This window comes from Rhineura floridana, chromosome 9 (assembly GCF_030035675.1).
Source record: "Rhineura floridana isolate rRhiFlo1 chromosome 9, rRhiFlo1.hap2, whole genome shotgun sequence".
NCBI classification, from domain to species: domain Eukaryota; kingdom Metazoa; phylum Chordata; class Lepidosauria; order Squamata; family Rhineuridae; genus Rhineura; species Rhineura floridana.
The window spans coordinates 112610793-112626810 of NC_084488.1; the positions used below are offsets into that span (position 1 = coordinate 112610793).

Here is a 16018-nt window from a genome sequence, read left to right on the forward strand (position 1 = left end):
GAGGAGGTTTCTATACTGGCAGGCCTTTGTGCCTTACTGTTTTCCACGGCATTGTAAAGTATTGGTTTAAAGCAAGGGATGAGAACCTTTTTCATCTCAAGGGCCACATTCCCTTCTGGGCAACCTTCCAGGGGCCACATGCTATTGGTGGGTGGGCCCAGAGGCAAAAGAGCAGAGCAACAAATGTAAATTTTACCTTCATACATTAGGCTAGTTTCTACAGAGACAAACCCCTCTCTACCCTCTATCCATTATCGGAGGCCAAGGACACATTTCACCCAAGCAAAAGCACTTAAAGGGGGTGCAAATTAGTGCCAGTGAGGGTATGGCTTGAGGCGAGGGAGAGGGGTTGTGACTGAAGGGGTGTACCTTGGGAAGAGTCTGGGCAGACGGATCTAAATGGCTGTGTTTGGTCCCTGGGCCTGAGGTTTTCCACTCCTGGTTTAAAGAGCAGCTTCTGGTGCAGTGTAGAGGAGCTGCCATTTGACGCATGCAAGGCAAAAGCTTTACTTCCCAATCCACGCACTCTCTCTGCTAGAATACACAGGCTCATTACATCAGCTCTGCTGACATTGGAGCTGCATGGTCACCTATACTTGATGGCAATGTGTATTTAAAAAAAGAGAGAAAGGAAATATTGGATTATCTGTACTTAGGTAAATCATAAATGCTGTTCTTAATATGCTGAGATATAGGAGCTCATTCATGTTTACAGTTGACCCCCCCCAACAAGCCCCATATGTGATTCTGTATGAGGGTGGTGCCTGGAAAGGACATTGCAACTGAACAAATCATAGGGGATGTGTGTGCAAAGCCCAAGTGGAAGCACCATTTCTCATGTGCAGCACCTGCATGTGGGCTTGTCCTGGTTATAAACCCTAGCATGGGGGTTCCTTAAGTATTAACTAGCTCACAGTTAACCAAAGCCTTAAGTCCTAAGGCATTGTTGGAAATAAACGAAATGGATATCCTCAAGTCTTGGCACACAGTATGTGTTTTCAGAATAAAAATTACTTGTTAAATGTAATGTGACCCAAAAATGCTGTATTTACAGATAGATCTATAGAAAAGCTCGCCCACCAACCACCCTTTCCAAATATGAGGGCCTACTGGTGTGGATTGTAGGTGGATGGGCAACCTTTGGGATGATGCCTTAATAGTTATGGGAGAAAGTAGTCCCAGTTGCACACTGCTCACAGTGACATGAAATGGCTATATGTCCGTTGCTTCTCTGTTTTGCATTCTGAGCAACAGTCCTGATTGGACAAGGCAAATTAAGAAGAAAGGCTGTTCCATTAAGACTTTGAAAGGTTTTTCTTCCTTTTCTCTGACTGGGGTCATCAACAAAGCATTTAATTAATCTTATCAGTAAGCGTGTTGCATGGGAGGAAATAATTCATTCTCTGTCAAAAGTCCCAATTGCTGCTCAGCATAATCTTTTAGCTAGAACTATCCGCACACTTCTCCGAGAACTGCTTTGTGTTGATACAGACTGCTAACTGGTCAAAGATGCAGCAAAGAAGGTTCATTTTTTGCTTAGGGTACCTTTGTGTGTATTAATACATCAGAATCGGAAGTATGCAATTGTGAAGTCAGTATTGCCCATAGTAAGCCAACTCCACTGGAGGAAAGCAGCTATCTCGTCTTGCAGTCTGACCTTGGATATAGTGCTAAAAAAAATAAATCCAACTCTTGGAATGTATGTGCCTGCATGTACACAAGCTTCTTAGCTCGTTTTGATAAAATGGGATGAGACAAATTCACAGAGAATAAGGTTGTGAATGGCTATTAGCCATGATGGTTTAGTGGCCCCTCTTGTATTACGTAGCAACTTTGTTATATGTGGGGCTGCCCTTGAAGACTATTTGTGCAGAATATACTTGTCAGAATTTCGACTTCTGTGGCCTATCACCCTATCACACCAATTTTAAAAGAGCTTCATTGGCTTCCTGTTTATGACAGTTCTTAAAGCACTAAATCAGAGATGGGTAACCTGTGACCCTCTGGATACTGTTGAGTTCCAACTCCAGCCAGCATGGTGAATGGTCAAGAATGATGGGGATTGTAGTCCAGCAACTTCTGGAGGGCCAAAGATCCCACAGATACACACACTAAATGGCTTAGGACCCAAATACCTGATGGAGCGACTATTACAATATCTGCTTCCCCATTTTCTTTAAAATCTTATACAGAGGTCCTTCTTTGTTTACCTTTTCCATCAGAGGTAGGATGATGACTCTCCAAGGTAGAGGCTTTTGCAGCAGCGATGACTTGGTTATAGCCTTCCCAAAATTTGTCTGGAGCCAGCATTGCTACTATGAGGGACCAGCCGAAAACATTTTTTTATTTACCTGGACATTTTGATATGCATTTACTGATTTACTTGACCAAGTTGTAGTCTGTGTTGGAAGTTTATCTGCTGTGCTGCTTTGATTTGTTTTATACTGTACACCACCCTGAAATCTCAGATGACCAAGGATGACAAAAAGGGTTTAAATAAATATATTGGGTGGATGAGGGAATTTTCATTGGGACTGTGCAGTGAAGGTGAAAAGGGTTAAATTCCCTCCTTATATACAACACACTCCCAATCCTGATTATCTCCCCACCTTTGTGGCTGCTATTCACATAAGAAAAACCAGACGTTGAAGGCCTGCTACATTCAGCATATGTCTAGTGAGAACATTTTTTAACTTGAGGTCCACATTCCCTTAAAAGAAACCTTCATGTAAAAATAACTTCATATGCTGAAAATGTACCTCTTTACCCTGGCCTTTAACATTTGAGATGCATATTTTTAGGATCCACCCTATTCTTGCGATTGCAATTGCAATTTGTTTTCAACTGTTTTTAAAGTTGCATTTTAAATTGTTGAGAACCCTTCTTGGGACTTGATGGTGGAGGGCAGCTAATAAATGAGATCAATAACAACAATACCAGTGGTGGGCAGAGTGAGAGGCAAAACTAACTCAGTTTTGGCATTGAAAGGTAAATTCTTGGGCTCAGAATGTACTGACAGGCACTCTGTTGCTTAACTCTTGAGTGCATGTCTGCCCTCCCCATAAGTAGCTCAGCTTCAGCTGGTGAACTTTGAGGTTCTAGTAAAAAAACACAAAGTAAACGCCACAAACTTAGTTTGTGCACCCGTCATATAAAGCTCTGTGTTCAGTGCTTGTGTGTGCGCATGTGTATGAAGAGCAGCTTAACTCTTTGTGGAATTCGCTCCCCAACGCCAAGACCATGGCCAGTCAGGATTAATATGAAATAAAGTGATAGAGATCTGACCTTGATGCCTTTCATCCAAAATATCTGAAGGCAAACTGCCTCTCCCTATGGAAGTTCTGTTATAGGCCATTGTGGCAGTTACGAATGACTTGTGAGCTTTCCCAGGTATACCTCACCAGCACCTCTCAGAGACAGAATACAGGACTTTACCAGTCCTTCTTTCTGATCAACCAAAACAGTTCTTGGATTCTTACAAGATTATTAAAACCTGCATTAGCAGTGCATAGTTTAGCAATGGAATTAGCACCCACAGGAGGCAGATGGCCACCAACTTGGATGGCTTTAAAAGAGGATTGGACTAATTCATGGAGGATAAGGCTATCAATGGCTACTAACCATGATGGGTATGCTGCACCTCCACTGTTGGAAGCAGTATGCCTCTGAATACCAGATGCTGGGAACAGGGACAGATAAAACCTTTGCTGAAGTCAGATTTAGCACCGGACTTTGCAATAGTTTGCATATTCTCTATCTTTGTGGAGTGATCATGTTTGCTTCGAACCTCAGCGGCTTTACCCCCAACACTGGATTAAAAAAAAATCTTGACTGTAACAATATTAGTCTCTGTTCTTGCATTGATTTTATGCACAGCAGTAATATATGCAGGTTTCTCTCTCTCTCTCTGCCATCCTCCCCTCCAAGTCCAAGTGGGGAAGAGAGAGCCAAGCACAGCCTTTCCATCTCTGCTAATAAAAGAAAAAACCTGTCAGCATTTAAAGGGTTGATATTACAGAGTTTAAAAGGCAAACCTAGAAAATCTTGCAGACTCCCCCCCTCTCCACCTTATTTGCGATTTCTCTGTCGCACGCACGCACATGTATAAATTGTACCAGATAAAAGCAGAAGTTAGTGAAAACAAAGCTGGGACAGAAAAGTTCAATGGAATGCAGTTGGATTGCAAGGAAAACCAGATCCCATCCCTAAGTGGGTAGAACACTGTTTTACCAAGCCCTACTTTGCAGACTTCCCATTGGGCATCTGATTGGCCACGGTAAGAACAGGATACTGGACTAGATTGCTCTGATCCAGCAGGGCTCTTCTTGTGTTCTTATTAGGGCACGTTTGGAAACGTGTTAAGAGACAGACAGCTATGGAAAGAAGATGAGTTCCTGGGACGAGAGCAGGACTTAGCACTCAGATTTGGAGCTTGTATGCAGATATGGGGAGCCTTTGTCCTCCAGATGTTGCTGAACTACAACTCCCATTATCCCTGACGTTTGGCCATGCCTGAATCTGGAATACCAAAGGTTTCCCACAGCTGACCTAAGGTTATGAGTATTAGAAGTTTCTTCTTAAACTAGAAGAGGAGCTCTCCTTTTTGTGAGGCAACATCACCAAATTATTCATGCTGTTTGGCACCTTTGGAGTGACATCTGTTTGATATCTTAGAAACTGCACAGTAACTGTTTAGTGTGATTATTTAATGGCTGGTTTTGTTAATAATCTTTATGTTTCTTAATGCTAATTTACATTCCTTGTGCTTGATTCCCAAAATGTCAAATGAGTCACTGATGTTCACCGTTTGTCCATCTTGGAAGGGCACAGAGGTTTTAAACTGCAATTTTGAAGAGATGTAATTAAAAGATACAAAGATAAAAGCTGATGATGGCAGGACAGAATTGTGTCACCAATTCTTTAGGTTCCTTGTTCATATTCCTGGCCAGAGAAAAGTCCATTTGTGGTCATTGACTCCTGTTTGCTGCAATGAGTAAAAGAGAAACTGGTTAAACATTATTACATAAGCCAAGACTGTAACAGGAGGCCTTCAGAGTAAGGACAGCATGTTCATAAGCGGCCTCCAACAGAAGTGATGGGACATTGAACACCTACCCCACAAGCTTATGGTGTTGTGCCCGTGAAACCTCAATTTAAAAAATTAAAAATGGGGAGGGTCAGGGGGCTTTGAAGTGTCCGAGGGCACCATGTTGGGGATCCCAGTTCTAACTGTATATGCAATATTGTACCTTTTGTCAACTTCTTAATCAGTTTCTGAACCCACTCTGCGTTAGGATGGCTACAGACCTTCCAGTTGTTTTTCAGGGTTAATCTGAAATGTAATGAGGCGGCCATTAGCTTCTGCCAGGCACCCTTCAAAGTGGCAAGATGTGGGCTAAAGTGGCCTCACTTACATTATTTCTGTATTTCGGCAATGTATCCCCCGAGGAATGACTTGAATAGATTTCAGCTGTTGAGGACCAAAGACCGACGAGGTGTGCTTCTGACATTTGCACCTTCCCACATGAACTACATGGGTCTCCATAGCGACACCTGCACGCAAGCCCCATGAGAAGTATTTAGATTCTGCCGCTTGCAACATTTATTTGTTTAACATTAATTTTTGTTATGTTTTTATCCCACCGTTTCTCCAAAGAGCTTAGGATGGTATGTGGTGCCCCCTGCATTGAACCTTCTCACCATAGCCCTGTGAGGTAGATTATGCACTGACTGGTCCAGCATGACCCAGTGAGCTTCATGGCTGAGCAGAGATTGAACCCAGATTTTCCCAGTCCTCTTAGCCCCAAACCCTTAACAAATTATGGTGATCGTTGGGTGGGTGCAGTGGACAGAGATTCTTAATGGCAAAAATGAGATGTGCCATTTTGCCTAACATCTCAGCGTGATGTTAAAGGTGTACTAAAGAATGATAAGGAGATTGCAGAGAAGCTAAATGAATTCTTTGCATCTGTCTTCACAGTGGAAGATGTAGGGCAGATCCCTGAACCTGAACTAACATTTGCAGGAAGGGATTCTGAGGAACTGAGACAAATAGTGGTAACGAGAGAGGAAGTTCTAGGCTTAATAGACAATATAAAAACTGACAAATCACCGGGCCCGGATGGCATCCACCCGAGAGTTCTCAAAGAACTCAAATGTGAAATTGCTGATTTGCTAACTAAAATATGTAGCTTGTCCCTCGGGTCCTCCTCCGTGCCTGAGGACTGGAAAGTGGCAAATGTAACACCAATATTCAAAAAGGGATCCAGAGGGGATCCCGGAAATTACAGGCCAGTTAGCTTAACTTCTGTCCCTGGAAAACTGGTAGAAAGTATTATTAAAGCTAGATTAACTAAGCACATAGAAGAACAAGCCTTGCTGAAGCAGAGCCAGCATGGCTTCTGCAAGGGAAAGTCCTGTCTTAGTAACCTATTAGAATTCTTTGAGAGTGTCAACAAGCATATAGATAGAGGTGATCCAGTGGACATAGTGTACTTAGACTTTCAAAAAGCGTTTGACAAGGTACCTCACCAAAGACTTCTGAAGAAGCTTAGCAGTCATGGAATAAGGAGGTCCTCTTGTGGAGAAGGAATTGGTTAAGAAGCAGAAAGCAGAGAGTAGGAATAAACGGACAGTTCTCCCAATGGAGGGCTGTAGAAAGTGGAGTCCCTCAAGGATCGGTATTGGGACCTGTACTTTTCAACTTGTTCATTAATGACCTAGAATTAGGACTGAGCAGTGAAGTGGCCAAGTTTGCTGACGACACTAAATTGTTCAGGGTTGTTAAAACAAAAAGGGATTGTGAAGAACTCCAAAAAGACCTCTCCAAACTGAGTAAATGGGCGGAAAAATGGCAAATGCAATTCAATATAAACAAGTGTAAAATTATGCATACTGGAGCAAAAAATCTTAATTTCACATATACGCTCATGGGGTCTGAACTGGCGGTGACCGACCAGGAGAGAGACCTCGGGGTTATAGTGGACAGCATGATTAAAATGTCGACCCAGTGTGCGGCAGCTGTGAAAAAGGCAAATTCCATGCTAGCGATAATTAGGAAAGGTATTGAAAATAAAACAGCCGATATCATAATGCCATTGTATAAATCTATGGTGCGGCTGCATTTGGAATATTGTGTACAGTTCTGGTCGCCTCATCTCAAAAAGGATATTATAGAGTTGGAAAAGGTTGAGAAGAGGGCAACCAGAATGATCAAGGGGATGGAGCGACTCCCTTATGAGGGAAGGTTGCAGCATTTGGGGCTTTTTAGTTTAGAGAAAAGGCGGGTCAGAGGAGACATGATAGAAGTGTATAAAATTATGCATGGCATTGAGAAAGTGGATAGAGAAAAGTTCTTCTCCCTCTCTCATAATACTAGAATTCGTGGACATTCAAAGAAGCTGAATGCTGGAAGATTCAGGACAGACAAAAGGAAGTACTTCTTTACTCAGCGCATAGTTAAACTATGGAATTTGCTCCCACAAGATGCAGTAATGGCGACCAGCTTGGATGGCTTTAAAAGAAGATTAGACAAATTCATGGAGGACAGGGCTATCAATGGCTACTAGCCGTGATGGCTGTGCTCTGCCACCCTAGTCAGAGGCAGCCTGCTTCTGAAAACCAGTTGCCGGAAGCCTCAGGAGGGGAGAGTGTTCTTGCACTTGGGTCCTGCTTGCGGGCTTCCCCCAGGCACCTGGTTGGCCACTGTGAGAACAAGATGCTGGACTAGATGGGCCACTGGCCTGATCCAGCAGGCTCTTCTTATGTTCTTATGTTCTTATGATTCTTTGTAAATTAATTTTCATTAATTTTGTAAAAGACAAGGCTACAAATAATTTTGGAAAGTTTTTAACTGCAATTGTGTTTTAGAATGTGTTTAACTTTTCAGGGTTTTTTTATATTGTTAAATTACTTTGATGATATGTTTGCCACCCTGATGCCTGAGAGAAACCCCCAGAATTACAACAAAGGTAAGTAAAAATAATGCCAGATTCTTCAAGCAACATGAAAGACAGTCACATATTTGGAGATCATCCTGAGGATATTGGTCTTTCCCTGTGTTACAGAGGCCTGACTGGCCTCAGTCAGAAGTTGGGCATTTAGTGTCACCAGTTCCATGCTGTGGAATGCTCTTCTAGCAGAGATTTGACAGGCATCATCCCTTTTGACTTTCAGGCATCTCTGGAAGACCGTTCTACACTGACAAGCCTATGCAGTTGTTTAGCATTTCTTTTGATGTTTTAATTTCCGTTTTGTATTGCTTTAAAATGTTTTTTTATGTTGCTGTACACTGCCCTGAGGTTTTGTGAGAGGGCAGTATACAGCAACATAAAAATATTTAAATAAATATTCCATGCTGATTCTGTGCCAGAAACAGTCAAATTCTACGTGCTGAACACATTATTTAAATTAAGCAGATTTGCACAAGTACTCTTACCATGCATAAAGAGCACTCGGAACCGATTTTGGATTTAAGCCCCAGTTCTTTACTGTAATAAGCTTGTTGTTCAATGGACTGTTCACATGTTTATTTGAAAAGAGACAATGGGCAAAACACCATACTGTTTCATACAAGAGGAGGCATTCCGAACACAAAAGCTGTATTTGGGCTTTAATTGCACAGCTACAAGCCCACACGCGGGAGAGCAGGATGCCACGTCTTGGCTTTGTCTTAACCCTCCCAATGTCTCCTCCTCTCCTCTCCTCTCCTCTCCTGGTCTGCCTGCCTCCCATATGTTGTAATGGTAATTTCTGCAAAAGTAAGCCTGCTGCCATTGTGTGAGCATGCAGACTCTGCACAATTCAGAACTCTGGAAGATCAGAGTTCTAGACTGCATGGAGAGTCCACATGCTTACAGGAATGCTGCAGGCGGAGTTACCATTACAGCATGTGAGAGGCACATGCACGAGGCGAGAAGGGTGTGCCAGATCAGGAGGGGCAGGAAGCGCAACTCCGTTCTTCCCTCTTTCATGAGGGGAAAACGCCCAATTAGGGGTATGGAAGGACGAAAGGATGCCCTTTGCTCCCTTAACGTCCTTACTAAACTACATTTAGTCAAAGGTCTGGACATGCAGCTGGGTACATTTCAGCTTAAATGCATTCCTGGAGCTGTTCAAAGACAAGCTTCAAAGTTTAAGAAGGAGACAGAGAAAAAACATATACCTATGATAACATTATATAAGTTATTTGTGCTTATAATAATGCCAGTAATAGTACAGTCAGCTAAGGACCTGTTAAATATAAATGTAATGTATATAGCATATGTTAATATATATACAGAGAGACAGAAATGTTTTATCTCTCACTGTTCTGTTCATTTAAAATAAAACAGTAAAATATGTAGTCTGCTCTATAATGATGTGAAATTTCATGATATTTCTATATGTCTCCTCATAGTAAAAAAGGATTTTTTTCCCCTGCACTTCATTATTCCAGTAAAGTAAAAAGCTCCATTTTTCAATAAAGTTATCTTCTGTTTGCCTGCCTTCTCTTACTCTTCCCAAATTTGTGAGTTGAGTCCTATATGTCCTTTCCCAGACTCTGGTGAGCCAGGAACATACCAATGGTGGAAGACGATTTTTCTGATTTTTGCAGATTTCATCCCCGACCTCTGTATGTTTAGCAGTAGTGTAGTGGCAAAGTCAGAAGTGCAGGGCCCCTTCATGATAGTCACAGTCACACCTGCTCCCATTCCCCCCCCCCAGATGGGTTGAGAACAAGTTCCTCGTTAATGCCTTCTCCCACAACAACAGATGTCCCTAGGAGCCAAACGGCATGAAGGGGAGAGTGTTAGCTACTGAAAAGAGTCTTCTCAGTAGCTCACTCACCTCCTTTCACTCAGATTGGTGCCAATCAGTAGGAAAGTACAAGGAGGCATGTTAGAAAACTTTGAAGTGGCCAAGATGCTCCCCTTTGTGCTGATTGGCTCGTAGGCAGAGGGTGGGGCCCTATTCCTAAAAAAGTAAGGGGTCTAAGACACACACCCCAGACCCTGAACAACTACACCCCTGATGTTTAGTCAAAGTTCTGAACAGACTCTAACAAAGCAAGAGAGGGAACCTCTTCTCTGACTCCTATACAAAGGCACAAAAAAAATGTGTAAAGTAAGCTGCCTTTTATACTGATGAAGGTATATCACACTTTTCCTTAAAAATATTCTAGTAGTCTTGGCTGCTGAATAGCAAACCAACAACCTTTAATATGAACAAGTATCTCATACAAAATTATCACACAGATCCAGCAAGTGCTGAGGTTTACATGGACACAGATTATATCCCAAAACTTACATGCATTTCTGGAGCCGTAAAAGTACTTGAACCAAATGTTATATGGCTGTTAATGGTGCCCATACATACACAAGTGAATATATCATACCTCTACACAGTTTGAAATAAGTTATTAATATATTTCAGGTGTATTCAATACATCCTGATGATGCTTGTTCATATTAAAGGTTTTTGGTGTACTAGAGGCTACTAGAACATTTTGTTAGGAAAAGAATAATGATATATGCCTTAAACTTTAGTTACAAAAGATAGTTTACACCCTGGTTTTTGTTTTTCGTGTGTCTGCAAAGAGCCTGGGTGAATTGGGTGAATTTCAGCTCTGCATGTGCGATCAAAGACTTGGTCATTTGTGGAGCTTTCAGTGATGTCAGGAGAGTATGCACACACATCTTACACATGTGTAGACTCTATGTGTAGAACTATGGAATGGTCTCCCCGAGGAGGTGCGCCTGGCGCTGACACTATCATCTTTTCGGCGCCAGGTTAAAACCTTTCTCTTCTCTGAGGCATTTTAATTCTTGTTAATTGTAAATTATTATATTTTGATTTTAGACTGTACAGTTTTGTGTACAGTTTTGTGTTATTTTTATTGTATTTTTAATGTTCACCGCCCAGAGAGCTGTTGCTAGTCGGGCGGTATATAAGCTTAATTAAATAAATAAAATAAATAAATTATACCTGTAGCTGAATCTGTGGTAGTTGTGAGCAGGTATAATGAATATCATTATTTTCTACCACCACTGTGCTCTGCAGCCACTGCAAATGTGAAAAGGGATAGCAATGTGAATTTTTTGAGACCCAAGACATAAGAAGGTGTTTTCTACAGGGCTGGGCTCTGCTCTGCTTCCTGCCCTGGTGTGCATCATTTAAAACAAGAAGCTACTGAAATAGTTCACAACAGCTTATTATTACAAGGTCATTAAAAGCAGAAGATAAAATTGCAGACAATCAAGCAAAGCTTGATTAGAGACCACCGCTGCCATTTTTAAACTCTTGTTTACTGTTCTAAAGGACTGGCCTGCATAAAATAGGAGAGTTGGAAAGCACCTATAAGTCCATTTCCCTACTCAATGCAGGAATCCAGCTTAAAGCACACCCAACAGGTGGCTGTCCAGCTGCTTCTTGAATGTGTCCAATGTTTGAGAGCCCACCACCTCCCTAGGCAATTGGTCCCATTGCCATACTGCTCTAACAGTGCGGAAGTTTTTTCCTGATGTTCAGCCAAAATCTGGTTTCTGTAACTTGAGCCCATTATTGCGTGTCCTGCGCTCTGGGATGATCAAGAAGAGATCCTGGCCCTCCTCTGTGTGGCAACCTTTCATGTACTTGAATAGTGTTATCATATTTCCCCTCAGTCTTGTCGTCTCAAGACTAAACATGCCCAGTTCTTTCAGTCTCGTCTCACAGGGCTTTGTTTCCACTCCCCTGATCATCCTCATTGCCCTCCTCTGAACCCATTCCAGTTTGTCTGCATCCTTCTTAAAGTGTGGTGTCCAGAACGGAATTTTATTTATTTATTTTATATCCCGCCCTTTCTTCTGGTAGGAGCCCAGGGTAGCAAACGAAAACACTAAAAATACTCTAAAACATCTTAAAAGCAGACTTTAAAATGTATTAAAACAAAACATCTTCAAAAACATATTAAAACAAAATATCTTTTTTTCAAAGCATTAACATCATATTTAAAAGCAATTCCAACATAGACTGGGATAAGGTCTCTACTTAAAAGCCTTAGTGAAAGAGGAAGGTCTTCCGTAGTCACCAAAAAGATAACAGATGGCGCCTATCTAATATTTAAGGGGAGGGAATTCCAAAGGGTCGGTGCCACAACACTGAAGGTCTGCTTCCTATGTCGTGCGGAACGGACCTTCTGATAAGATGGTCTGCAGAAGGCCCTCATTTGCAGAACATAGTGATTGACTGGGTATATAAGGGGTAATATGATCTTTCAGGTATCCTGGTCCCAAGTTGTATAGGCTTTGTACACCAAAACCAAAACCTTGAACTTGGCCTGGTAGCTAATGGGCAGCCAAAAGTTTATTTCTGTCCTTCAGGGTATTAGCTATCCCTCCCAATTTTGAATCATCTACAAATCTGATCAGCATTCCCTGCACCTCCTCATCCAAGTTAATAAAAATGTGGAAGAGCACTGGGCCCAGGACCGAGGCCTGCAGTACCCCACTTGTTACCTCCCCCCACTTTGAGAAGGAACCATTGATAAGCACTCTGAGTACGGTTCAGTAGCCAACTGTGGAATCCACCTGGTAGTTGTTTCTCCCAGCTTGCTAATCAGAATATCATGGGGCACTCTGTCAAAAACTTTGCTGAAGTTGAGATCTATTATCTTGACTACCTAATTGCCCTACCATTAGGCAGAGTAAGGCAGCTGCCACAGGTAGCAGATGCTGGGAAGCAACACAGAGTGATGACAAGGGACTGGAGGACAGAGCTGTATGTATCACACAGCCTGCCTTGCACCCCCTTCCCAAGCGATCCTGCTGCCCTTTGGGTAGTGATGGAGGATCCAGACCTGCTCTTAGTGCTGAAGTAACATTCAACTTCTAGTCTGATTTCTGTACGTGGGATGTGGAGGCACTATTTTGTCCTTCGCCTCAGGCAGCAAAATACCTTGGGCTTGGCCAATGCCAGCCTATATAGTATGTGAAGCCTGAAGACCAGGATGCATTTTAGGGCCCTTCCAGACAACTTTTTTTATTGTGTACTTATGATGATCTATGCTCATGATGTTATCAGGGCAGTCACACATGATCCCACTTTCAATACCGTTTGCACCTGCAAAAGTTTTGGGGCAGTCGCACCGCTTCATCTCCAATCACATCCTGTAACATCCTGCTGAAATCCTGAAACTTTGTATACGAGAAATGTTCTGGTTTATTTTTGTCCTGCTTTTGCTGCACGGTAGCCCTTCCAGAGAGGAATAATGCGGTAGCATTGGGGAAGCATTGCAGAACTAACTAAAGCAGAATAAACCCACCACCAATGCACTGTACTGTGTCAAGAACACACCCACAATCAGAGTGTGGAAAAGTTACTTTTTTGAACTACAACTCCCATCAGCCCAATCCAGTGGCCATGCTGGCTGGGGCTGATGGGAGTTGTAGTTCAAAAAAGCAACTTTTCCAAGCTCTGCCCACAATAAGGAACCAGTCTGGAGGGGTCCCTGAACTCTTGCAGAGACACATTAGAGAGACCCAACTGGCTTTGGCTCTCTATAGCATGTCTACTTTGTGTTAAGTGGTGCATGTTTGCCTCACCCATTTCATATGATTACAAGGAGAGGCACCGGTCTAAGAGGAGTGTGGCTTGCCAGGGAAAAGATTATTATTGTCAGAAGCAGTCCGCTAAAGCACTTCCACGTGGATGTGGTTTGGGGGCTACTTCCCACAACAACAAATGTTTGCCCTTGCTAGCTACACAGCTCTTATGCCAGTGTTTCTCCTTGTAACCAACTGAAGTAGGTTCGAACCTGAAACCTGTGGGTGATGGAAAGGCACTTTGCACATGCTCAGAACACTGATTTCATTATTAACTAAGATCTTCCAGGGGTTCTGTGTAGCAAAGCCCCCACTGCAGATTGAGCAAGATCTGACCGTGCAAAGCCGAAAGAAGATTAAGGGTACTCACCACAGAGTGGGGCTATGTTGCTTGCAAGCAGCACTAAGGTAAGTAACACTACAATCAGCCGCTTCATCTTGACTGCAGTGAGCATGATTTGAAGGGGGGGAAACTTCTCTTTATAACCATCCTGAAAAAGGGAACTTGCAGATATTGGAAGGGGAGAGAGAGAGAGAAATCCCCACTGTAGACTTAACAAACCTCTTTTGACCAGTTTTTGTGCATGTTAAACTTCCCCATGCATTTGTCCTTCCTCAAGGCTAAATAAAGCATATGTCGGGATGCACGGTCAAGCCAGAAGTGATGCAAATGTGAAACAGAAGTTATGAGTCTATTCTACCCCCTGGGCAAAATGGGATGGGAAGTTTTCTTGTAGAGGCAATGTTGAAATGAATGAGTTCTGTGCCTGAAACCTGTTCAGTTTAATGGAGTTTGCATGTTTTCCAACCATATAGAATGTTCCCTTACCATGCAGCCAAGTGGGCATGTATCATGTCTCCTGAGTAGGGATGGAAATCTCTCAGTTTCTCATTTTTCCAATCTTTGCATTTTGCAGTTTGCATTTAAAAACATGACAAGTCATCAGAATTGTAGAGTAGGAAGGGGCCTATAAGGCCATTGGGTCCAACCCCCTGCACAATGCAGGAATCCAAATTAAAGCATGTCCAACAGGTCGCTGTTCAGCTGCCTCTTGAATGACTCCAGGCTTGGAGAGCCCACCACCTCCCTAGGCAATTGGTTCCATTGTCATACCGCTCTAACAGTTAGGAAGTTTTTCTTGCTGTTCAGTTGAAATCTGGCTTCCTATAACTTGAGCCCATTATTCCGTGTCCTGCACTCTGGGACGATCGAGAAGAGATCCTGGCCCTCCTCTGTGTGGCAACCTTTCAAATACTTGAAGAGTGCTATCATATCTCCCCGCAGTCTTCTCTTCTCAAGACTAAACATGCCCAGTTCTTGCAGTCTCTCCTCACAGGGCTTTGTTTCCACTCCCCTGATCATCCTCGTTCCCCTCCTCTGAACCCGTTCCAGGTTGTCTGCAACCTTCTTAAAGTGTGGTGTCCAGAACCGGACACAGTACTCAAGATGAGGCCTAACCAGTGCCGAATAGAGGGGAATCAATACTTCACGCGATTTGGAAACTAGACTTCTGTTAATGCAGCCTAAAGCTTTCAGCGCTAATTTCTTCCAATATACACATTTGAATAAATTTTGCCTAGTATAAACATGTTTGCAAAACCATTTCACGTAATATAATGCCACTTTGTATGTTATTTTACTAATATATCCATTTTATGCATTCTTTACCCTAGTATATACTTTTGAACACACTACCTGCTGAAGTACTGCACTGCAAAATTTGGAGAAGTGTGAATTTCGATACATGGCTGTGTTTTGCTTCCTATATTGTTTGGAAAAGTGTGAATTGGTAGGTTTACCTTTAAAGGCGAACTAAATAGAATTTCTCCCCCATCCCTTAGTCATGTGGCTACAATGCTATATAATGGGATAGCCAACGTGGTGTGGGCCAGATATTGTTGGATTCCAACTCCCATCAGCCCCAGCAGCATGGCCAATGGCCAGGGATGATGGGAGTCGTAGTAGTCCAGCAACATCTAGAGGCACCATGCTGGCCACACTTGCTACAGAAGTTCAGAGACTGCTTTTGGGCACTGGTGCGGTAGTGCACCCCCCCCATTTTATGTAACTCCCAATGCATCCGTGAAAGTGCCCCAGACTTCCTTTCCCTCAGAGTTCCTTCCTTGCTGTTTGTTTCTTCCTTGTTTTCCTTGCTTTTAAAAGTACGCCTCCACTTTCCATGTAATTTCAGAACAACTAGAAAGGGCTGCATTTTATTTCGTTTTTTAAAAAAGAATAGATTAAAAAAATTAAAAACTTTTACCTGGTTGCATGGTTTGAGGAAAAGAAGTTTTCTCTCCAGCTGTCAGAGGACAAATGGTTGAATTTCCACCATATATAAATTCATAAGAAGAGCCCTGCTAGGCCAAAGCCTTGGTCTCACAGTGGCCAACCATCTGCCTCTAGAAAACCCACAAGCTTTATATCACTTTTTTTTTTTAGAGGTTACTGGGTA

General features: G+C 42.6%; 1 protein-coding gene across 1 annotated transcript; it reads right to left on the reverse strand.

Moving 5' to 3' along the window:
* Positions 1-4700: 4700 nt before the first annotated feature.
* LOC133364382 (interleukin-8-like) lies at positions 4701-14004 on the reverse strand. Its single transcript, XM_061584804.1, has 4 exons — positions 13933-14004; positions 5415-5553; positions 5250-5332; positions 4701-4984 (listed from the first exon to the last, which is right to left on the reverse strand). Exons 1-4 carry the CDS (start codon positions 13997-13999, stop codon positions 4968-4970), a joined length of 306 nt encoding a protein of 101 aa, XP_061440788.1. The 5' UTR covers positions 14000-14004; the 3' UTR covers positions 4701-4967.
* Positions 14005-16018: the final 2014 nt, after the last annotated feature.